Source organism: Psammomys obesus, unplaced genomic scaffold (genome assembly GCF_907164565.1).
Source record: "Psammomys obesus unplaced genomic scaffold, mPsaObe1.curated_primary_1811, whole genome shotgun sequence".
NCBI lineage: Eukaryota > Metazoa > Chordata > Mammalia > Rodentia > Muridae > Psammomys > Psammomys obesus.
The window spans coordinates 19,491,578-19,515,871 of NW_026585644.1; the positions used below are offsets into that span (position 1 = coordinate 19,491,578).

The window sequence follows — 24,294 nt, forward strand, 5'->3', positions numbered from 1 at the left end:
GCTCAGAGGAGAATGTCTAATTAACTCAGCCCTGAGTTATGTGAACCTGGCCTTTACAAGGAGCTGCAGGCCTTCAGGGTGACTGTCCTGCAAGTCTTTCCACCGCCATTCTTTCCTGGAATAGCAGGGAAGGGCAGAGGCCACAAAAACTAATCATCCTATGTTGCTCTTGTTATATGAGACCTTCCCATTCCGCTTGCAACATTTAACCATCATCCTCTGCTTAAACACAGCTAACCCCAACCACGATCAGGGAGACACAGTATAGGCTGAAGGGTCTTAACATGTGGCTTGCAGTGGCCAGGCAGGTGTACACACGGAAGCAGCACTCATTGAACGACCGGGACTTCCGAGCAACTCAAAAGGCCATTTCTAGTCAATGACCACAAGCGGCCTCTCAACCCAAAGGAGAGTTCCGATTTACTTCACTGAGGTCTGACTTACAATTCCTGGCTTGGGCCAGTGGCTCATGCATCTTTACCCCTCGTACCTCTCGGCTATTGAGATGCCCTGTGGGGACTGATATGGGCAAGAGCCACCCACATGAGAAACTGAGAAATGCTCATGTCACAGATGATGGCCCCAGCCCCCACATGGTCTTCCCTGGGGCTGGGAACTGAGCAGTCATGGTTCCCTGGAGTATCTCCTACACGCTGGATATGGGATCTTACAGGTACCATGAAGGCCTTCTGTTCTCACCCTCCAGGGCTTTTCTAAGGAATTCCCATAATTCATATTTAAACCTGAGACATGAGCATCTTGGCAACACAACCCAAGTAGTGAAGACCGCATCTGGTCCTCTCCTCAGAAGCCCCAGAGAACAAGAACAAAGGCCTCCACTTAGTTTTGAGACACCCACCTGTTCTGGACCAGGAAGTCTACAATGTGAAGGGAAGTCCGGTCCACGGATCTGACTGCAAGATGGAGTGCAGTCTCGTCTGGCTCCTGAAATTCAAACCAAAACATTTGGAATTCCAGTGGCATCTTTCAACCCCAGGATCACCAAGGTAAAACAGCACGTGTCCCTTCCAAAAGCTTTTCCACCTTTTCCCTATGAAACATTTATCTACGGTACAGAGTGTCCACTTTTTAATCTGAACAGCAACAGCATATGTGGTGGTTTGAATGAAAATGGCCCCCAATAGGTTCATTATGTTTGAATACTTGGTCCCCAGTTGGTGAAACAATTTGGGAAGCATTAGAAGGTGTAGCTTTGGTGGAGGAGGTATGTCACTAGGGGTGGGCTTTAAAAAGATTTGTGACATTGCCGGTCCAGTCAGACAGACAGTCAGTCAGTCAATCAGTCAGTCAGTCTGTCTGTCTGTCTCTGCCTTGTGGATGTATCTCAATATGTGAGCTCTCAGTTACTGCCCCAGCACCAGGCCTGCATGCCTACTGCTATGTTCCCCACCATGACAGTCATAAACCCCAGCCCTCTGAAACAGTAAGTTCCAAATAAATGCTTTCTTCTCCAAGTAGCCTTGGTCATGGTGTCTTATCACAGAAATAGAAAAGCAACTGAGACAGCATAACTTAAAGATTGGTCCTATCCCCCCTTACTCATGGGAAGTAAGAAATGCAGGGGGTTTTAAGTCCAAGCCGTTTCAATTGTGTCCCCACCTCAAGGAGAGGGAAAAGATAAACAGGAGTTATTTCAGGCAGGTGGGTCAAAAAGTAGGGGGAAGGAGATAGCCAAAGGGCAGAAGGCATGAACAGGGAGGGTGGCTGTCCTTCTAAACTTGCCCTGCCTGTTCAGTGCTCTGGTAGTACTGGGCACGGGGCTTGAGTTTTCTCCTGAGAGAGAATGGGAGTGACACTAGGAACAACCTGTGTCACCAGGAGAAAATAGTGTTACTATACCACGTTCCCACTCAAGGGATCTAGCTTAGCCTAGAATTCTGGATCAAACATGATGCCCTACCCAGTACCCTACCACACAGGATGAAGAATCCCCTGAGACCAGGATGTTCTGTGGAAGTGGTATGTGCCACGGGGACTCTGTCTGGAAGAACCAGGAGACTTGACAGCTCCTTAGGTACTGACAGTAAGATACAGACATGATCCCAAGAGCAACACTAGGAGACTGGGAGACGCGCTCTACTCATCCCTTCTGGGAAGACACTCAGAACATGAACTACAAGGTGGCCCTTGCCACAGCACACCTCAGCATGGCCTCAGAGATGCTCTGGGACCAGCTTTCCACCCAAACGAGAGGCTGTCCATAAACCTTGTTATGGTAGGGAGGGGCCTCTCAGGCTTTTAGGCCTCCGAGGATAGATTCCCTTCCACCTCAGAAGGCCTTTCCTTCAACATCTGGCATTACATTTTTGGCTTAAGAATAAACTAACAGGGCTAAGGAGACAGCTCAGCCGTTGAGAGAACTTGCTGCTCTTGTGGAGACCCCAGCATGTTTGGTCCCCAGCATCCATATCGGGAGGCTCACCACTCCAGCTCTGAGGGGTCTGACACTGTCTTCTGGCCTCTGAGGATGTCTACATGCATATGGTGCGTATATGCACTCGGGGACACACATAAAAATAATCTTTTTAAAGGAGGGGCAAACCAACACACAAAGGTGCAGTCTGAAAGGAGTCAATCTAGGTGTGGTGGTGCACCCAGGAAGCTGAGGCAGGAGGATTGCTAGCAGAGTGAGACACTTTCAAAAAAATAAAAATAAAAGTTTGTATCGGGGAAGGTAGGTTCCATTGTAGCACTGGCTGTAGTTAATTCTGTATTTGAATCATAGATCCAAAATTGCTGAGTGGATGTGGAATGTGTCCACGACAAATGATAAGTATATGATATGGTTACTTCACAGCGTGAACATCTATCAAAGAATGGGCTGGGTGTCCTGAATGCAGGTCAGGAGTCTAAAACGCAACACAGCTCTGAACTTTTTGACAGGTGGAGAACCCCACACCTGAGCTCAGATGACGGCTCACAGTTAAAATGGAGGCACACTGTCGACACTGCACAAAATCGCTTCTAAGCTGGCTTATGCGAGACATGAGCCAACTAACTGTGTCCCAACTCTAAGCTCCCACTAGGTATCAAGTATTTAAACCCCTAAAAAAAAAATCCAAAATTAAAAAAATAAAAATAAACCACTTCTGGTCCAAGCAGTTAGGATAACAGTAAGCTCAACTTGTATATTTATTTACCAATTACAAGAAAACTGCTGCCTATTCCTCTCCAGGGAGCGATAGAGTATGGAGAACGTGGATGAACATACCTCCCTTGTTTTACCCCTCATTTTTCATCCTTTTGCAGCCCCTCTTACATGCCCATTGGCCAGTGGGATTTTTTCTGTCAGGTCCACACCATCGGCATAAGCTTGGAGCAGCCCAAAAATGTCTCTGGTCTTGACGGCCTCGCAAAGGCTGTGGAGCTTCGTCAAGGTGTCTGCATGCTTTTTCCTTGCGTATCGCCTCTCGATGTACTTGGCCGTGATGTAGTCCTTCCTTGCAATCCTGAAACCAGACATAACTGCAGGGTGAAACACTGAGGGCCTCTGTCCATCCGCCTAGACCATCACCTGCAACCCTGCCCCGCCCTCTTGGGGCCCCGTGGGCTCCTTCTTCAAGTAGAGGTACGGCTAGCTTCCAGTATCAGATGTATCGAAGTCCACGCAGCCATCCTGGGCCAGGTGCATAGCTTTTTTTTTTTTTTTTACATTTTCTCAGCTGCCTGCTGTTGCCCCTTCCGCAGCTCCGAGCTCTCACTCAGCACACTGTGGTCCCCACACCTAACCTGTGTGTTTGCCTGTCTTGCTCACATCCCTCTACACACACGCTCATGTCTTTCTCTGTTGTCATCCACATTCCTCCTCCAGCTGCCTCGAACCACCACCTCCTTAATTCACTGGATCCCCATAGTGCAGGGGATTGAAGCCACAGGAAAAATGGGCGGCTTCCTGAGACCGCTGGCAAGGGCCCTGGCTGGCCCGGTTCAGAGCTGGAGGTCTCCTCTGGTGTGGGACTTTCAGGAATTACTAAGTCACAGTGGCATAGCCTTCATGAGGAACTTATTCCATGCCTTAAACTCTATGGGGTCTGGTGTCTGGGGACAGGACAGGTGTCAAGCTCTGTGTACTTTCAGTAACCAGTGTGGGCTACTCTCCGTGACCCCTAAAGGACAAGGGTGAGGTAGAAATAGCTGAGTTCTATTACTTATCTGTTTATTTAGGGGCAGGGGCTGAACCTAGGACCATGTGTGTGCTAGGCACAAGCTCTCTATCCCTGGAAGCACAGCCCCAGCTCTTGTTTTGGGGACCTATTTCATTTTATGTCTACAGGTGTTCATGTAGGCCTGCATGTATGCATGTCTGTTGCCTGAAAGGTTGGACAGGGCTTTGGAGGCGCTGGAACGAAAAGTTCAGTCTGGGAGCCACCATATGGGTGCTGAGAACTCAACCCAGGTCCTCCGCAAGAGCAGCACCTACTCTTAACCGCTGAGCCATCTCTCCAGCCCCAAGCTCTGTTTTGTTTTTGTTTTTTAAAATAAAGATTCTCGCTATATAACCCAGGTTGCCCTCCAACTCCTGATTCCCCTGCTTCAGCTTCTAAAGTTGATGGGATTACAAGTGTGTGCCACGCTCTGTTTTTTGTGTTTGTTGTTCCTTCTTTACATGGATAGTCATCTCTCCTGGGCTCTGAGTCCCCTGAAGGTGGTTCCAACCCAAACACGGGACAGATTTCTGTAACCCACTCTGACCCCTGGTTGCAACATGATAGACTGTGCTATTTAGTGAGTGCTTGGCTTTTATAAAAGTACTGGCTGGGATGGGTGAAGGAGAGCAACAGGACACTACAGGCTGATCCATCCAGTGGTGGAAGTGGGAGTGGGGCTTCCTGTTGCTTCTGGTAAAAGCTGCTTCTATAAGCAGGTGCAAGCTGGCCTCTGCGTGGCCCAGTCACACATGCTTTCTGACTACTCCAAACTGGGGGTTCACAGGCCATGACAGGGTGCCTTCGGCTTCCCCTTCAGCACATGGCTGAAAATGGTGTGCACCCACTCTATCGAATCTAAAAATAAAATAGTTGCTGAATGAAGCAGGCACAGAGCTGGGGCTATTTCTTTGATTTGTTGAGCCATTAAATATTTACCAAGCCACTACAAGCAACAAACTATAGTGGCAAATACAAAAATAAGCAAAATTCAATTTCCAGAACAATATGTGAAAACCCACGTATATTGTAAAGTGTTATGGAGTGTTGCAAGAAAGAGCCAGCGGCTGAAAGCACGGGAAGAGTCAAATGATGAATTTCCTCCTTTTATTTGGGGTCGTGGGAGAGCCAGACTAAGGGTCTTACTATGCCATCCATGCTAGCCTTGAACTCACTGTGTAGCCCAGGTTAACCTAGAACTCACTGTATAGTCCAGGCTAGCCTCACATGTATAATCCCCCTGCCTCAACTTTGCCACTTCAGGGATTACAGTCATGCCTGCAGAAGAATCACTGTGAGTGGCTTTTCATCACCATAGCAGCCATTCACCCTCATTTCTGAGGAAATAAGACTGTAAACTTTCTTGTGAGAGATGCCAAGGTGTGTGTGTGTGTGTGTGTGTGTGTGTGTGTGTGTGTACCTTAGAGCAGACTGAACCTAGATGCTGAGAGGTGGTATTCATCCTTACAATCATTTACCCCTAGAACAAACAGATGCCCCACTTTCATAAGGAACCTTGCTGGTTTTTTCGTAATTACTATCTTTATGTGTTGGAGTACTTTGTCTGCGTGTATGCATGTGTACCACATACATTCCTGGCGCCTGCAGAGGCCAAAGAAAGCTTATTAGATCCTCAAGAACCTGAGTTTTTAATCGCTGAAGCCACCATGCAGGTGGCTCAGACTTGAACCCAGGCCCCCCACAAGAGCAACAAGTGCTCTTAACAGCCTCGCCATCTCTCCAGCCTCGATTCCTCATACTTAAAAAGTATTTTTACTATACTCCTCATATCGTAGCATTCCAGGAGACTGGTACCTCAGTGAGGGACAAATAGCCAGAAAGAGCGGCATCAAGCAGCAGCGGTCACTAACCTGGCCATTTTAGCAGGTGGGCAGCAACAAGAGCTGCCCCTCCCAGACCTGTTCCCCTGCTGCCGGGGCTCAGGCAAAGCACACATCTTTCTTCAGCAAATGAGAGCAGCCAGCCTCATACTCACATGTCGCTGCTGGGGTTGGGTTTGACTGGCTCCTCAGACGGTAGGCAACACTCCATGATCTCATTAAAGCCTGCATTCCCAATATTCTTGGCAAGCTGGGAAAAAAAAAAGTCTATTTCAGAGCACTCAATTATTAATACCCTCCACCGCTGTCCGCTATTCACAAGCTGATGATTTATTTAATGGCCCTAAGAAATAGAGCGGTAAAGTGGTTTGCTTTTAATGAAAACCCCATGGCATCGGCGCAGCGTGATGGCCTGCAGAGGACCCTGAGGGAAATGGACCGACGGTCACCACAGCCTCTGTAAAGCAGGGGCGCAATCCACAGTGATTCTCCATTCTCACTTGCTTTCCGACAGGAATTCCTTCACCCACAGCCTTCTTCACACCAGCTGTGAGGAGTAGTGCCACAGAGATACACTGGACCAGAAAGCCAAACACAGCTTCAAATGGGGGAGGGACCAGGAGGACGACTGCCCAAGGGTTTGTAAAAATGGCCAGCTGGGACACCCTGGGTGAAAACCCTTGGCAAACTGAGACACTGATGTTATCGCACTTGAACTCCGGATGTAGGTCTTCTAACTTTCCAATGCTCAGGTCAAACCTTCTCCTTGGATATTCACCAAGTACCACTGTGCCAGGCACAGCCAGGCTACCTTGACAACATGGCAACTGAACTCTGCTGAACGAAAGACTGCATGGCCAGGGCCTCCTTGCGAACAGAGACATCTCTTATTCCAAGCACAGAGCCCGGCACCTGTCCTAACCTTCCAGATTTCTGCCACTGCTGAGCCCTGGCCCACAAGTCAGATTTTTAAATATTTCACACAATACAATACTGGTGGGCACATCTTGCACGGGGGTTGGAAAGAACAGATTATTCAGCTTCATTGAAAACACAGTGAGGAACTCGATGGCACCTCATACTTCTTAGCTAGATTGCCTGGCAGACACAGGGTAGGCGGAGGAGACGGTCTGGAGGTATGGCTGTGATGGGGAGGGTCTGGTCTCTCTTTAGGAGGAACTGGCTTAGGTTCAGATCCAAAAAATAATGGCACAAGCCACAACTGCCTCCTGTGAGTGGGGCCACCCCATTCATCTGCATTAGGTGGATGGGGGATAGGAGGCATCAGAAAGCTTCCCTCCTGCTTGGATCTGGCTGGCTTAGCTGGGACAGCTGGTCCAGAGAGCTACCCTGTCTGTATGTCACACATACACATTCAACGCTAGAGGAACATGTCACCTCACATACCTGCTAAGACCCAGTTTATAAAGTAGCCTGCAGAGAACCTCTTAGAAGCACCAAAAGAGCCAGAGCCTCCCAGAAGCCAAAGGCCACGGGATCTTAATGGTGAAACGCGAGGCCTACAGGCCCAGGGGAAGCAGTACTCAGAACAGGAAGACCGGGTGTTGACCAGGACTCTGTATCAAGAGCTGTCACTGTCACCTGAAGGAAGTGTGGGATGTGCTGAGGTGGGAGTCTGAGCTGGACTGGCACAGGAAGCCAGTGCTCACTGGTACAGGTCTCTTCCTGTCTGGGGCCTGGGGTCCAGGAACCTAGAGATGGAAAATCGGAGGGTACCCAGGTATACCAGCTATGACGTGGTAATGCCATGCAAATAACTGTCTAATGACACCGTTCGGGAAGTAACAAGAAAAGTCTTTGAGCCATGCACAAAGAATGCTCAAGGGTCAGGGAGACGGGGAGCCTTCCTGAGACACTGCAGCAGGATGCTTCACTTCATTCAAGCAGATATGGGATGGATTTTGGGATGAGGCAAGTTCAAAATTGGGTTTTCTTTTAGAAATTCAAGATAGCATTTCTCTGTGTAGCTTTGGCTATCCTAGACTCACTTTGTAGACCAGGCTGGCCTCAAACTCACAGTGATCCGCCTGCCTCTGCCTCCTTGAGTTCTGGGATTAAAAGCGTGTGTCACCTCGCCCAGCTAATTTCTTTTAATACTATTTTTAGGGGTTTATTTACCTCTGTGTATGAGTGTTCTGTCTGCACTTGTGTATGCACCACGTGTGTTCAATGGCCAGGGAGTTCAGAAGAGGGTGTCAGATCCCCGGGAACTACAGATGATTGTGAACCTCTATGTGGATGCTGGGAGCCAAACCCACTTCCTCTGCAAGAGCAACGAGTGCCCTTCAACACTGAGCTGTCTCTCCAGCACTTATTTTAAATAATTTCAACTTGAGGTTGGTTGGTTGGTTGGTTGGATTTGTAGACGGTAAACACGCCAATACAGAGGGCCAACTGAGTAAAACAAGGCAGCGAAGCTGGAGCCCCAACTCTTACCCTTCACGCCGCTTCATAAACACAAAATGAGGCCTTCGTGTAACTGAGCCTATTAGCTCTGTTGGGCATTGGACATGAGCTGCCATATTTTTCTCTACTAGCTCAGTCCAACAACAAAGAAAAACTGATCAAATAAATACATACATACATACATACATGCATACATGCATACATAAACGAATGAATAAATAAATAAATAAATAAATGAATGAATGAATGAATAAATAAATAAATAAATAAATAAATAAATAAATAAATAAATAAATAAGCAAGCAAGCAAGCAAGCAGCAGCAATCAATCAATAAGCAGCAGCAGCACCAACAGCAGAGGGGCCAGGGACATGGCTAAGTAAGTATAAACATTTGCATTGCAAACCAACAACCTGAGTCTGATCCCTGAGACCTCCAAAAGCCGGATGTGGTGGCATGCAGCCATAATCTCAGCACTTCTATAGCAAGATGAAAGGGGAAGCTATCAGAGTTACCCAGAAGCCCATGCGCCACCTGGCCTAGAAAATGCAAAGTGGCAGAACCAAGAGTAATGATGGAGGACAAGAACAGACCCCCAAACATCCTGTGACCTCCACATGCATACTGTGACACACACCTTCCTGTAGACAAACAATGAAACGTGAAAATATATCTTTTAAAAGTAGCACAGTGTTGGGGTTACAACAACAAAAGCTCTGGCCAAGCCTCGCAAAACCCGAATCAGGCATGCTCACGGCCAAGAACACTCTATGTGAGAATCACCCATGTGCCCAGAACAGGAAAACAGGCCTTTATAAACCCTTAGCAGGCGCCTGGGCAGGGTATGAAGCTTCAACAAGGCCCAAGGTTTAGACACTCTAGAGTTTGGGATGGGCTGGAGCAAACGTCCTGCTTCCTATTTCCACAAGAGAGATAGTAACTATGGTAGCTTTTTCCTACCTCTCTGTCCTCACTTGAGGATAGGAACCAGAAGTGAGGGAAGCAAGACCTCTCTGAAGTTTCGTAGGTCCCACAGGGGTACTTCACTGAGGCCTGCTCCTTCTCCAGGATAGGGACCCTCCAGCTGCCTAGTGGGGTGGACTACGACACAGTTCCTGCACACAGAAACCTTGTAGCCATCTGGGCCTCTGCCAAATGCAGAGTCTGGATCTATTCTGGTTTATCTTAGCTTTCTCTCTGTTTACTCCCAGCTCTGTTCCAGTAGGGGTGGAAGGCCACATCCCTTGACATACATGTGCCGGAGGGGTGACCCGAGTAGGCAGAGTCAAGAAATGCTGGGAGCTTAGCAAGGAGAGTGAGAAGAAAATTCACAGACTTAACATGTATGTGGACCTTGCCATTTCTCTAATACACTTGATAGCAGATGCTTGGATACACGGTTTCACTTGTAGGAAAAACAGCTCAGTGTTGTGACTTACAGTTGGGTTTGCAAATAGCCTGTGGTGAAGAGTCTTAAGGGCATTACATGAGCGAGTTTCTTGGACTCTGGGTCTCACTTAGGCCAGAAAGCAAGCAAGTACACCCACACACATACACACACCACACAAAACCCAGCCACGACAATGCCTGGAGCTTAAACAGAACTCAGTGGATGGCAGCTGACTGTACTTTCTCTTAGTCAGAAGCAACTGCAGTCGCTACCCAGAGTGGCCTAGTTGAGCGTCAGCAAAACGCCAGTACTGAACAGCCGTTCCCAGGGCTTGAGGCTGCGGCTGCCCTGCCCTGCTGTCTGACGGTGCAGTAGAGACAGACCTCAAGAGACAGCTGAATCAGCTAACCAACTCCCTAGGCTTCCTGATTCCTCCAACATGACGGAAGACTTTAAAATTCAATTTCCTTCCTTTCCTTTATCCTGCTCAGCCAGCCCAGGCTGGCCCCGGGACCCACTGGATAGCACAGGCTAGTCTCAAGGTAGCAGCAATCTTCCTTTTTCAGCCTCCCAAGTGTTGAGATCACAGGCTTGAACTACCACATCCCACTATAAATTCCAAAACACTGAGGTTTTTCCGTATTAACTTCAAATATGATAGCAAAATGGATCACATGGTATCAGTACCCTAGTGGGTACTATAGTTTTTCAGATGATAACCAGCGCCCCCCCCCCCCAAAAAAAAAGCTTCTTCTAATGCTCTTCAGTGTTAAGGAGAACATCTCATTGAAATCCAGGCTTGTCACAGGTTTCTGAAACCAAATTTACTGAAGTTCCAAGTGGTTCTCAACCTTCCCAATTCTGTGACCCTTTAATACAGTTCCTCACGTTGTAGTGATCCCCAGCCATAAAATTATTTCCATTGCTACTCCATGACTGTGATTTTGCTGCTGTTATGAATCACAAATGTAAATGTCTGACATGCGGATGGTCTTAGGTGACCCCTGTGAAAGGGTTGGCTGACCCCTAAGGGGTTGTGACCCACAACCCCTACGGAATGCTAAAGTGGTTGGGGTGGCAAACTTCCCGGAAAGAACTTAATGAACCCTCCACCGCTCATGATTTTAAAAGCAGATAACAGGAAGCAGAGGTGACTATTAACCAGGCACCTTCACAGACGCTGCCCAAGTCCAACCCATCAGCATGGAAAGTATGCTTTGAAACAACAACACATTAAAATGGAGAAAGAGCCAGGGCGCAGCATCAGGGAAACTTTGCCCACCAGGTAATGATCCACAGAACTGGGCAGAGGACTCTTCTGAAGAGGAAAATGCTGAAGTCGTGAAGACAGGAGTAGGAGACCATTTATCTTCTATTCAAAGCCATGACGCCAAAGAGAAAATGAAAATGCACTCAGGACCTGCTCATGGGCTGGTTGCCTCTTTCAGGTCATTTTTAAACATCTCAGCTCGCCAACAAAAGCGGGAGTGGAAGGCTGGGATTGCTCTGCACAAATGAGAAAGTGAAGGGGCAGCTTACGGAATGAGAAAAGTACCTGAGACCTGGCCTAACACAAAGATAGGATCCAAAATGTATGATGAGCTTGAATTTGACAGAATGAGCACAGATAGTCTCGACTTGTGGGCGAGGACCAGAGACAGGAAACAGCAAATGGGCACAAGGCTAATGCCCAGAAATACCAACTGTAGCAACATGTGAGCAAAACAAACAAAAAACCCATCACCTCACACCAGGAAGCCTTTTATCAAAGATGGCAAGGTGAATGGGGAAAAGAGAACCATATGTTAGTCTGAATTTATGGGGGCTTCTTTAAAAAAAAAAATGCAAGTAAGCTGGATAAATGGCCCGGAGACTAAGAGCATACCCTGCTCTTACACAAGACCTAAGTTTTATTCCCCAGCATCCATGTCAGGTACCTCACAGCCACCCATAACTGCAGTTCAAGGGGGGAATCTGATGTCCTTTTCTGAGGCATCTGTAAGTAGTCAATGTTGAAGCCAGGCTCTAACCAGCTCTTGAAAGCTAATTACTGGATGTCTGGGGATTCTGAGAGACAGCTGTTAAACACTGCTACTGTTAAAAATGACACTATGTAAACGCAAGATAAATCATGTCAACAACTATGATATTAGATATTCAAGACTCATTTTCTTGATAGGCATGTTGGTACACAAATGAATTCTAAGCACATCAGGATCTGAGGAAGAAAGGAAGAAACTGGAGTTTAGGGACAGCCTGGGCTACAGAGTGAGACCCTGTTCCAAACAAACAAACAAACAAACAAACAATGACAAATCTCATCATTTCTAAATTTTACTACATTTCGCTATTATCAGTGCCTGCTTGCATGCGTTGCATTTACATGATGAATGTATGCTGCAACCCTGTCATTGAACAGCCTTTGCCAGCTTCACAGTCAGACGCTCATAAGAGTAGCTTGAAACTAGCCGTGATAGAAGCATTTACACCAGAGAACAGGCAGGCTTTGCTCCTCAGGGTTGGCTGTTAAATATTTGTTGGGAGGGGGGGGGGGGCTCAGGAGAGGAGCAGATGTATTACATACTTGCCACATGGCCAGACAACCCACCACAAATGCCATTTTGTGTCCAGGAGCCTCAGAGGTGAGTAGGAGCTAAGACAGATTACAGGGAGCCTTAATGGGGACAAAACCTGGGCTCATAAGGTATTGTAAGCAAAGCTTTCCCACTGGTAAGGTAGGGATAATACACTGAGGATCCTGAGTCATAGAGATAGATCGGATGAGCCAACACATATAATAAAGGGCTTCCAAGACAAGCCATTATCTCACTATCCATCATTTGACATGACCCTCTGCTGTAAGCAAACAGGTGAAAAGTAGAAGTCGCCAGTCCAACCGTGTTTGCTGAGATACTGTTTCATTGAGTGTGACCACTTGGAAACTAAACCATAATCAGTTTCCCCACAGATGCTGTGTGCTGACCCAACTTGCAGATGCAGGCCAGTGTATCAGCAGCAGGAACCACATATATAACTAAGAGTGAACTGTGGGGACTTGCCGAGCCTGCTTCACTTAGAAGCTGTGAGTAACCAGGGGTACACTATCTGAGATGCCAGGATCCGTGATAGCTTTTCCTCACTCCTGTCCTGCAAGATCAAACAAGGAATTCCTTGGAAGTACAGGGAAGCCTGTCCATGACAGTGAGGCACCACAAAATCCAGGCACATTGGATTCAGAGTTGTCGGGAAGATTTACTGCCCCGTGAGAGGAATGCTGACTCTGAGAATTGATGTTCTATCACGGTTATTGCGCTTGACATTAAAATCAATGGCGATCAATACCCACTTACTGCTTACTACGCAACACCCAGTCATTCCAAGAAAGGATTCTCAGCACTGCTTTCCACAGACTCTGAAGCATCCCCCCCCACCCCCCAGCCAGGCAGGGGTGCAATTGGCCTTGTGACTCAGTGGGGCTGCAGTGTCAAGTACCGAAAGGTGTTTCTCAAAAGATGCTTCCTTCTCCTCGTCACTGTATCACAAAGCATCCATATTACCAGCGACCCGGGAGTGAAAAACTGTTTTAAAAGAGTGAGGGCAAACACAGAAGACAGTATCTCAGATCCTGAGAGGGACGATACAGATCAGGAAGAGGCTTGAGGCAAGAAGTGGGTACAGTTTGGGCAGAAACTAGTTGATGACTCAGGGACAGTAAACCATTTACTGCCCTTGAGTTTTGGGTTTTGTTCCTGGTTAATGAAGGGGTCCCCAGCTGCCACTTCTGCCATTTCAGAAGACTCCTCCACCAGTCTCAGTGTTCCTAGTTTGGGCTCATCTCCATTTTCTGCATTTAGGAATGACATCCTATAACAAGACACACCCCCGCTCACTGGTAGCAGAGAGTCAGTAATTATGAATGAGTTTCTAAATGTAATTACCAGAAGCTCAGACGTTCCCAATACATCTAAGGTCAAGGACTGCATCCTGGAGTAATGAACCCCCAGCTCCCGGTGGATCCCAGAGCACTCGATGCATGTCAGGATGCCCAGGTTGGTAGAGAGCCACGTCGGATCTGCCAAAGGAGAGGGAACATCATGAGCCTGTCGTCAGAGGACACTCAGGAGGCAGATATTTATCCCTGCCAGGCTGCTGAACTCAGAGCTTTAAACATGAGCATTTTACCCTTGACATAGCTGGAGCCCCTGGCCATCTAAAATCACACCACACCCACAAGCAGTGACAAGGTTCTTCTCTTCTCCTTCCAGCTCCTATCCTTCCACACTCAAGCGACTGCAAGGGCTAGTCCTGCGACACCCACCTCAGTTCCACCCTGCCACGCCACGGAGTGGATCAGAAGGAGCAGGGCTCTCCCAAGCACAGCGCTGAGAGGATGGGTAAGATCTCTAGGTACCAACAGTAACAGGAGACATAGCCCATGCTTGTGATGTGATGTGCTCAGGTGTGGGTTGTGTGTTAACAGTCAACCGAACAGTGAGCATCTGAAATCAGAGTACTTTTCCGTATTATCTCTCTGAACGCTCAGGGCACACTGCTGGCAGGGACAGAGCACATGGCCCGTCCTTCACCTCCCCAAGTTCAAGCTACAGCTTCCCTACACAGCACATTTATATCCTCCCTTAAGCATCCTTCCGAGTGCTTAGCGCACAGTGTGGACCCAGCCAATACCTGACGGGAGCATGCTGGATTTACAAAGCACTGAAAATGAGATGTATTGGAGCACCATGTCTCAGGAGCACTCACTGCCCTTAGAAATCCTCCACAGATAAACACCATGATCTTGCCGATGAGGTCATCGTTAAGTTCTTTAAAAACTGAGTAGTTGTTAAAAATTGCAGTTGGGAGAGAGGGGCTGGAGAGATGGCTCAGTGGTCTGCTGCTCTTGAAGGGGACCAGAGTTCCATTCCCAGCACCCATGTGACTATTGACAACCATTTGTAACTCCAATTCAGAGGTATATAATGCCCTCTTCTGGCCTCTATGGGCATTACACTCTTGTGGCACATAAACTCATTCAGACACATACACACAACTCTACCTCTACACAGAACAAAAAATATTGTGGGCTAGGAGTTTTGCTCACGATATAGTGCTTGCCTAGCAAATGGAAGGCACTAACTAAATTCAATCCCCAGTACATGTAGGTATGTACACATACATAAACACATACACTAATTGTGCCAATATTAGTAAATATTACTAGCATCCACGTTTGCAGGTATCTCAGCTATTCTGTGTGCATCCTGCTTTAGAGGGAACAATCCATGTTAAAAAAAAAAACCCAGCACATTTCACACCATATGTGCATTCTTAGCATTTTATGTCTTTCTTTTTTTTCTTCCTCCACCCCACCCCCCAGACAGGGTCTCTCTATGTAGCTCTGACTGTCCTGGAACTTGCTCTGTAGACCAGGCTGGCCTCGAACTCACAGAGCTCTACCCGCCTCTGCTCCCAAGTGCTAGGGCTAGGGGCTTTGCGCCAGCACTTCCCGGCTTCAGCAAGGTTTCTTTACGAAGGTGTTGCAATCCTCTAAGTTCTCCACTGTTCTTATCCTTTCAGGCACACTTGACTCCCTGCCTCTGATCCTGCCTCAAAGATTCTTCTAATAGATCCAAGACAATCAGAAACTCAGGGAAATGGGACCTTAATGGTCCCTCTAACTACTCACTCTACTGTGGTTGTGTCTTCATAGAAACTGCCACAGAAGTAGATAATCAGAAAGCCACGTTTCTCAGTAAACAAGCATGGAGAAAAGCTACTGTGGAGATGCCAACTGCCCGGCCCTCACCAATCTCAATTAAAACGTCCATTCCTTGAGCTGTAAAAGTTAATGTCCATAAAGATGCTACTTGCATTCACAAGAACCCTCTGGTAAATTGTATCAAAATGCAAACACAGGAAGTAACAGACAGGATGGACTGTCAGTCATTTTACCATCGTTTGATAATCTGTGGCTCTCTTCCTGGATCACAGAGTACCTCTGAAAGCTACTTCAAACAGTCCCCTAAGGAGCACAGGGAGGCAGAAGGAAATCCTAGGCAAAAGCCCCTGCTGTACTTTCATGGCCTCTCAGAGTCCCTGTGACCATGACCTTCAGCTGACCCCCCACTGTGCCCTTCAGTTTTCACTGCTCCAAAGGCACTGTAATCTTTTCATCTCCACCAGGCTATCTTTCCATGGTCCCCGTCCTGGTCCTGCCCAGCAGGCTGACATCTCCCGCCCCTGCGCCCCCCAGCGCTCTGCACACAGTTCATTAAACATATGTGTAATGGGATGCAGCCAGATGGAGCTGCACTGATTTCATGTTTGAAATGAGAGTGGGGGAAAAAACAACAACAATGAATCGGTGGATTTTAGCCAGCTCTGAAATCTGAATGCCCTGGGGGGAGGGGGGCGCCCCCTGGTCACCTGGCGCCCCACAGTCGCAGCACACGTCATTGCCCGTCATCCTCTGCACCTCCGAGATGATCTCCTTGGTCAGCTCCTGGATGATGTTATTTTCCCCAGTGGTGTCATCGCCCTTAAAGGCGTTGTTCAGGGCCTCTTCCTTGCTGTTCTGCAGCACAGACATCCATCTGGACAAACAGCAGCAGGGGTGTTAGCTGGGTGGGCGAGCCCACTCCCACCCCCACCCCGTCCCAGCCCCACCCACTGCACTTACATCTGACATTCTTGTTCGTCTTCTGCTTGGAAGTGGTACGTCCTGTCATCTGCACAGCAAGGGAGACTTATCACTGTGAGGCCCAGCTTATTTACCTCGGGAATAACGTGTGCTCTCTACCACAAGAATGCATAGAGCCAAGCAGTCCTTCAGAGCCCTTGAGGCAGGCCTGCTTTGCATGTATGTGTGTCTGTGTGTGTGTGTATGTGTGCTGGCTTTAGTCACTGTGACTTTGCAAGGAAAATTAATCAACCTGCTGCATTCTAGTCTAAACGATGCAGCTTCCTGAGTGAGAAGCGAGGCTTTTTAATAGAAACCAATCTCTATAAGCTTTTACATACATTACAGAGTCATCCCCAAATAAGAACAGCTAAAGTCCTTTGATAAGAGCCTCCTGCATGCTCCCCATGTAGACCAGCTTTGAACTTACAGAGATTTGCCTGCCTCTGCTTCCTAAGCCATAGGACTAAAGGTATGGCCCACAACCCTGGCAAACAAAAGTCCTTTCTGAAAAACACTTAGTTTTTTTTTTGTTTTTGTTTTTTTTTTTTTTTTTTTTTCTGGCTTCCTTAGAAAAGGATTAACCCTGATTCAGAAATTTTAGGGTCCCACACTGCAAGTTAAGCCCAATAAGATGTGGTTAAATACTGGTCTAATAGGAAGTAGAACACTGGTGGCCGCAGGGCCTTTCCAGTGTTCTGGGGAGCTATGATCCCTGTCTTCATGGGAGGGGGCACGAGGGGACAGCTTCACTTCCGTGGTGCTCTCACCAAATGTACAACCTCTTTAGGTCCTGAGGTAACACAGGAGAAGCCTAACATAGCAGACGTCTCATGACAAAACTGGACTGCAGCCTTCAAAATGTACAAAGGTCAACAAAGGTGAGAGAAGACTACAGAAACTAGACCCCCATGGGCCACGATTAAACATGATCTCAATACAACACGGCGGCCTAGAGGGGATCATAGTGCCGGGACGAGGCCATGAGTAGAAAATTGGTAATTCTGGGTAGCATTTCACAGCACCATGCCCGTGTTCGTCCTCAATGTGGATTTCCCTAGTGATATACATTGGCTAAATTGTACTGAGACATCTCTACACACACAGACACACACACATAGATTTAAAGAGAGAGAGAGAGAGAGAGAGGAGCTGGACAAGAGATATCCACAAAGTCTGTGTGCAAAAAATCAGGTGAAAAACAAAGTAAGAAAGAAAACTAAATTTGAACAGAGAAGAAAATGACATCTAACCTCCGAAGGTAGCAGAGACTGACCCTCTTCTTAGTGACACACTAAGACATCTGTGACCTTAAAAGCCAGCAGAGGGTGATGTGACCCAGCAGTTGAGGGCACCCACACCAAGACTGACAGCTTGAGTTGAATCCTTGGAACCCACGTGGTGATAGGAGAGAACCTACTCTTCCAAGCTGGCCTCTAGCCTCCAAATGGGAACACAGGCACGTGCACACAGACACACACAGACACACACACAAACACACACACACACACACACACGAGGCGCACGCACGTATGCACACACAAACAAATGCTTTTAAAAATATAATGAATAGACTCAGCCCTGCAATAGTAGCTTTCACTAGCCTCTTGATGAGCTGTCTGGACGGGGCCCAAGTATCAAGAGAGGTCAAGTGCAGACACAAGGAAGGTTTGGAGCAGGGTCAGTTTTGTTTTGGGTCCTGTTTGTCTCTTTACTCTCAACGCCAGGGGGAGTCAGATGACACTTTTTCTACATCCCATCTGGGGGGGGGGGGGGGGGGGGGGGGGGGGGGGGGCAAAGAGAACTATTTCAAGTTAGACAAACACTGGGCCGCACCAGGTTGAAGTGAGAAAGGAGGTGTGGCCATTCTCTTCTACGCCCAGGCACTTCGTAGCCAGCCCAGCCTCCTAGGAAGAGGGCCAGAGGGGCAGGTCCACAGCTCAAGCTGGGAGCTTGCCAAGTGGACCTCAGAGTTCTCAGGAAGCTGTGACCGGAGGGCAGGTCCGTGCCCTGTGCCCACACTGAGCTACTCCGCAGCCATTTCGGGTGTGGCTTGGGTTGACTGATGGCTAATTCTGCCAGTGCCCGGACTGGGACCCGGAGAGGAGTGAGGTCATTCTCTGTGAAAATGTCCAAATAATAGCACCTTCCCTGCAGGCTCTCTGGAAATATGCCTCAACCCGGGCACTTTCCATCTGAGCTCCATCCTGCCGGGGAGACTGGCCAAGTTATCTCGTAATTCTAATCGCCATTCTTCCTAGGGTACCCTAGGGTGCCTGTGGGTCAAAAACAATGGCTCAAGAGTCAGTCTGAGGACACGAGTCTGGACTAGTTCCCAAAGGGCTGGCTTTACTACAGACAAATCCCCTAGAGGATCGTGTGCCCTCTTGATCAGAATGGGAAGCCCCTGTTAGGGAGAGATAAGAGCGGAGGAGGTTCTAGCAGGCAGTGGCTCAGGGCAGCCTGTCAGTGTGTCTCCTCATGCAGATTTTAATACACCATATGAGTGCAGATAAGAGGGGGGAGGTGACTGCTAGGATGCAGCTAGACTCTCACTGACCTGTTGTCTCCAGTATGGCCTTTGGTCAACTTTTTATTTCCCAACAGCTTAACTATAAGCTCAGAGTCACTTGATGGCATTTGCTCCACTATTCAGGAGGCAAAGGAAAGATCAGAGGGAAGAACAGGGTGTTGAATGAGAGAGGTCTCCCAACTTTCTCAGAACACCAGCCACCATCAGAGCCTTAGCCAGTGAATTCCCCTGATGACTTCAAGTCTCTCGATGAACTTAAGCCCCGGCAGTTCTGCATAAAACATTCACACTCCATGTCCCTAGAGGAATCGTGCATTTTGAAACTCTGAAGAGTTGAAGTCTGGAATTAACTTTGTCCCTTGCAGACCGCTCAGGGGAAGTGGGTGAGACAGGTTTTCAGCATAACTAAGGTTCTGCCAGCCACAACAGAAAACAGCACCTGCAGCCAGACTCACAGAGCTCCTCAGCACCGCCACAAAGCCAACCGTGGGGCCGTGGTGAAGCCTGTCTGCATCGCTGCACTCGGACACAACCAGGCTCACCCACTAGCCACTTCTGCCACATCCTCAGGATGCAGCGCTTCACAGCTAGCAGGGCTCTGTGCTCTGCCTATGAGCCACCTCCCTGGTGCCTGAGGAGCTGACAGCATGCAGAAGGAAGGTTCTGGAGCAGCTGCTTCTGCACCTGTGCTGTTTGCTGGGGACCCACCGGCTGTGCTGCAGGTGACAGCTGGCAGAGGTGCTGATCTACCTCGGTGTGGTGCCCAAAGCTCAGCCACCAACTCCTGATCTGGTACCCAAGGGAACTTACACCTAGGATGACACCCACCTTTCTAACAATAAACCCTCTCTCTTCTCCAGCCCACCAGCAGCCATCTAATGACACTATCAAGTTTTCTCTTTTTAACTCAAGCTTTTGTTAGTCTAGAGGCAGGTGACCCAGCAGTGACATTATAAGATAGGGTCAAGGCTTGGCACTTTACGTTGTAGATATGATTCTGAAAGTAACAGGGAACCTACCAGGCTGAGGGGCAGGGAGCTTGAAGCAGCATGTATACCCACTTTTCCCACCTCTCACAGGCCCTGGTGATCCTCCTGCCTCCACCTCCCTCAGCAGCGTTGGGGTTCTAGGCAAACACATGGCCACAGCTTACACAGCAAGCATTCTAACCCACAGACATCACCCCTAGCCCCACACAAATGACAAAATCGTGAGATGTGTCCCCTGTCAAGGGGCTCAGCCCTGCCCGCTGCTCAACGAGGTGAGGCTGCAGAGCGAAACCTGATGAGGAGCACAAGCGACCCAGGCAGCAGAGACGTTGACTTCTTCGTTTGCTGTGGGTGTTAAATCACATGGCACTGGCTCCAAGGGCTCAAGAGTGTGGTCAGGAGAATGAATCAGATCGCAGGACGGGATGCTAGCGCGTGACGGGACACTCCACCAGCCTAGGCCCCTCAGGCTAGTGCTTTGTGTAAACACACGGCTGCATGGGATTGCTGGGAACACCATTTCAGAGGGGAGACTGGTCCACCCTTCCCTGAACTGTAATCATGCCATGTACGATGACCGAGGACAAAGGTATTTATCATATTTTCCTTAAGACATCATGAGTCCCTTTCTTGTTTTTGGAAGGTTCTGAGTAAACATTTGCTGTAATTGCTGGTTCTGTGGCAGCCCTTTTGTGTATACCACAAAGAAGAGACATATACACAGGAGCAAAAAGGCAAATTCTGTAGTGGAAAAAATAAACAATTAAAAAAAAAAAAACACCACTGAAGTTCAAGGGCTTCATTGAAAACCTAATCATTTCTGTTCTGAGCAATAAAAAAACTCACTACATGGGTGGGGGGAATAGGGGAGAAAAGATGCAGAGGGAGGGTGGGACTGGAAGGAGAGGAGGGAGGGGCCTATGAGCAAGATGTAAATTGAATTAATTTCAAAAGTTGGATAAAAGAAACTCACTACATTTATTTACTTTTTTGGTAAAGAGGTGCATGTGTGTAGGCCAGGGGACAACCTGCAGGAATAGATTTGCTCTTTCTACCATATGGGATCCAGGAATAGAACGCAAGTCATCAGGCTTGGCAGCCAAGGGCCTTTAACCCACTGAGCCACCTCCCTGTCCTCCATTTATGGCATTTTAAACATCACACAAATACATTACAGAAGCACCAGACAGCAAAACTGTCCTTTGAAGAAAGCAGGTTAAAGAATTTTAGGACCGAGACCCATCCGGTACAATGTGCATGCTACCAATGGGGAAGCCGAGGCCCAGAACGGACAGGATGGCTCTCAATTTACAGAGCAGATGGAACAGGGCTAGTTTCAAAGGCCAATTCTAACCCTAGGTACCAGCAAGCCACCACTCAGCACCGGAAAGACAAGAAGCAGGTCACCTGAAAGCAGGCGCTCACCACGCAAACCCAACTGGCCTTAACCTTACAATCGTCCTGTCTCTGCCTCCTGAGGTCTTCGGGCTTACTCCATAATACCCAGCAACTGTAAGACCGATTCTTCAAAAGGCTGATGCTCCAGGCACATGGAAAATGACCGATGCACGGCCTGAGAAAGAACCTTACGTGAGATGAGGTCGAAACACTTCCTCTCTTCGGGATTGGTCTTCACCTGGCAGGTTAACAGGTTGAGCTTGGCGGGTGGCCGGTTGGCCTGATTAAAAACAAATGAAAAGTGCAGGATAAGTGGAGAGTGGGAGACGGGTCGTCAAGAACAGCCCTCTTACTAATTTACAGAGTGTTTTCACACACGGGACACAAGAGGGATGCTGGGGGCGGGGGGTGGGGGTCCTTGGATCTCACCTCCACATCAACCTGTCTACCAGGGCACACAGCAAGGGCTAGAGCCAGGGTCGAGGTGGATGGCAGAATGCTCCAGAGCTAATGGACTGAAACATGGGGTTCTGACCCCTTGAGGTGGCACAGGGGGTGGCTGGGTCGCTTGAGCAAGCACCCAGCTTCATTTCACAAGCTTTTTCAAAGTGTTTTTCCTAAGTGGAAACCTCACTTACTTCCAGGAAGTCACTCAGCACATAAAAGGGTGTGTTTGTTATTTTTGGTATTGTTTGTTTGTTTTGTTGTTTGTAACTCCAGCTCCAGGGAATCGGGGGGCCCTCTTCTGGCCTCCATGGGTACCAGGCACACATACAGTACATGAGGTCAAAACACCCATACACATGAGATAAAAATAAATATATTTTTTTAAAGTCTTAAACTTCGACTTTTCTCACTCTCCCCTCTCCTTGGCCACTAGCTGCTTCAAGACAAATGACCTAGATTTGGGATTAATCCAAAGACATGTCTGCAGCTATAACAGGAAACGCCTGACAGATGCGCTTGCACTCCCAGACCTGGGAATTCTTGCCACTAACTATACAGGCTGGGGGTGGGGGTTGAGCAGTCTCCATTAAAATGGGTCAGATCCTCGCAACTTATGAAATCTGTGCTTGGCGAAGGATAAAAGGTCTGAAACCTGAAAACGCAAGCTATGTGAACAGGTTTGTCTAACACTCTCGAGGTTTACAGACATTTTGATACTGTTTTTTGAAGACAGGGTTTCTCTATGTAGTCCTTGTGGCTGTCCTTGTGACTGTCCTGGAACTTTCTCTGTAGACCAGGCTGGCCTCAGACTCAAGAGTTCTACCTCCCAAGTGCTGGGATGAAAGGTGTGCACCCAGATAGCATGAACTAACGAAATCACCTGACCTGGGCTGTGAGGGTAGGGAGTCTGGATTTGTAGGACCCCAGCAAACTCACAGGGTTCCACATCGAGTGCTCGCTGTCACCTTCCTTGGGTTTGACATGGCTTCCTGAGAAGACAGGCGTTCACATGCACTTCTGTGTTTTTTTTTTTGTTTTTTTTTTTTGGTTTTTTTTTTTTTTTAATTTTTAAAGACTTTCATACATGCACACGATGAAGTATGATTGTATCTATCCTCCATACCTTCTCTCCTCCCAACTTTGTGTCTTTGTTGTTGTTGTAGTTGTTGTTTGTGGATAATCCACTAAGTGCAGTTAGTGTTACACATTTGTGCATGGGTTTGGGTCATCCACTAGAGCGTGGGACAGGTACCAGTGGCCTTGTTTTCAATAAAGATTGATGCGCCCCTCTGCCAACAACTATACCTGTTATTAGCAACTCAGTGCGGGACAAGGTCTAGAGAAGATCTCCCCTGTCCATGCTAGGACGGTAGCTGTCTTGATCGTCAGTAGGTTTGAAGCTAACCACAGCTGCTACCAAGATACATTTGAGAGCCACAGTTAGAACCATTCCATTTCCTCTCTCCCCACCTCTGTCACCCACCTTCCTTCCCTGCTGTGGCACTGCTACTCTTGATCCCAGGAGTTAGAAAAATGCTAACTCTTCAACAAATGAAAGACAAGTACAGAAAAGGACCCAGGGCCTTTCCCTGGACTAGAAGATCGAGGCCACGAATATTAAAGATGACAGCCAAGAAGGACCCACAGACACACGGCAAACACCTTAAGCACCACTCGCTTCTACGGGTTTGGCTTTAATCACCGCTTGCTTTTTGCTCCTCCGGGTAATTAGCTACCAACAAAGCTGTGAGGGAAACTCATGAGAGAAAGCTCTACCGTTGACTCCCCTCCTTGCTGCCATTTTGGAAAAACAAAGCCATGAGTCAATTTAGCTGGAGAGCAATGCTGTCTCCTTCCCGAGGCAGCCTGGGGTTATCAGGCAACTTTAGACACCAGGAAGATCCTACCAGCCTTAGAGCTTACAGCATGAGAGCAGAGGTTATTAGTGATTCTTCCACTTAATCATGCCATTCCACTTTCTACTCAACAGCCCAAGCTTTTAAAAGGCATTGATTGGATGGTTGGCTGGCTGGTTGGTTGGTTGGTTGGTTGGTTGATTGAGGCCATAGGGATTTAACCTAGGTCTTCATGTAAGTAAGGCAAGCATTCTAGCACTTAGCTGTACCTCCAGGCCTTAGAATGCTTTAGAAACACAAACGTGTACTCTTCCAAGTGAACGATTACTTTTCTAAATGTTGGGCTGTCCAGGTTGCGTGGCACATGTCTTTAATCCCAGAATTCAAGAGGCAGAAACAGATGGACCTCCATGAGTTCAAGGCTAGCCTGGTCTACATGGCAAGTTCCTGGCCAGCCAGAGTTTATGGTGAGACCCTGTGTCAGAAATATACATACACACATACACACATACACACATACACACATACATACATACATACATACATACATACATACATACATACATACA

At 48.0% G+C, this 24,294-nt stretch overlaps 1 protein-coding gene across 3 annotated transcripts in view; it reads right to left on the minus strand.

Moving 5' to 3' along the window:
- Asap2 (ArfGAP with SH3 domain, ankyrin repeat and PH domain 2) overlaps positions 1–24,294 on the minus strand; it is a 148,225-nt gene that overhangs the window by 18,182 nt on the left and 105,749 nt on the right. For all 3 annotated transcript variants that reach the window (XM_055625310.1, XM_055625301.1, XM_055625319.1), the window contains exons 12-18: positions 21,615–21,702; positions 16,503–16,551; positions 16,250–16,416; positions 13,762–13,895; positions 6,163–6,257; positions 3,281–3,470; positions 860–945 (exon numbers count right to left, since the gene is read on the minus strand). In XM_055625310.1, the coding sequence (XP_055481285.1) occupies positions 860–945; positions 3,281–3,470; positions 6,163–6,257; positions 13,762–13,895; positions 16,250–16,416; positions 16,503–16,551; positions 21,615–21,702 (809 nt within the window). The remainder of the gene's footprint in view (positions 1–859; positions 946–3,280; positions 3,471–6,162; positions 6,258–13,761; positions 13,896–16,249; positions 16,417–16,502; positions 16,552–21,614; positions 21,703–24,294) is intronic.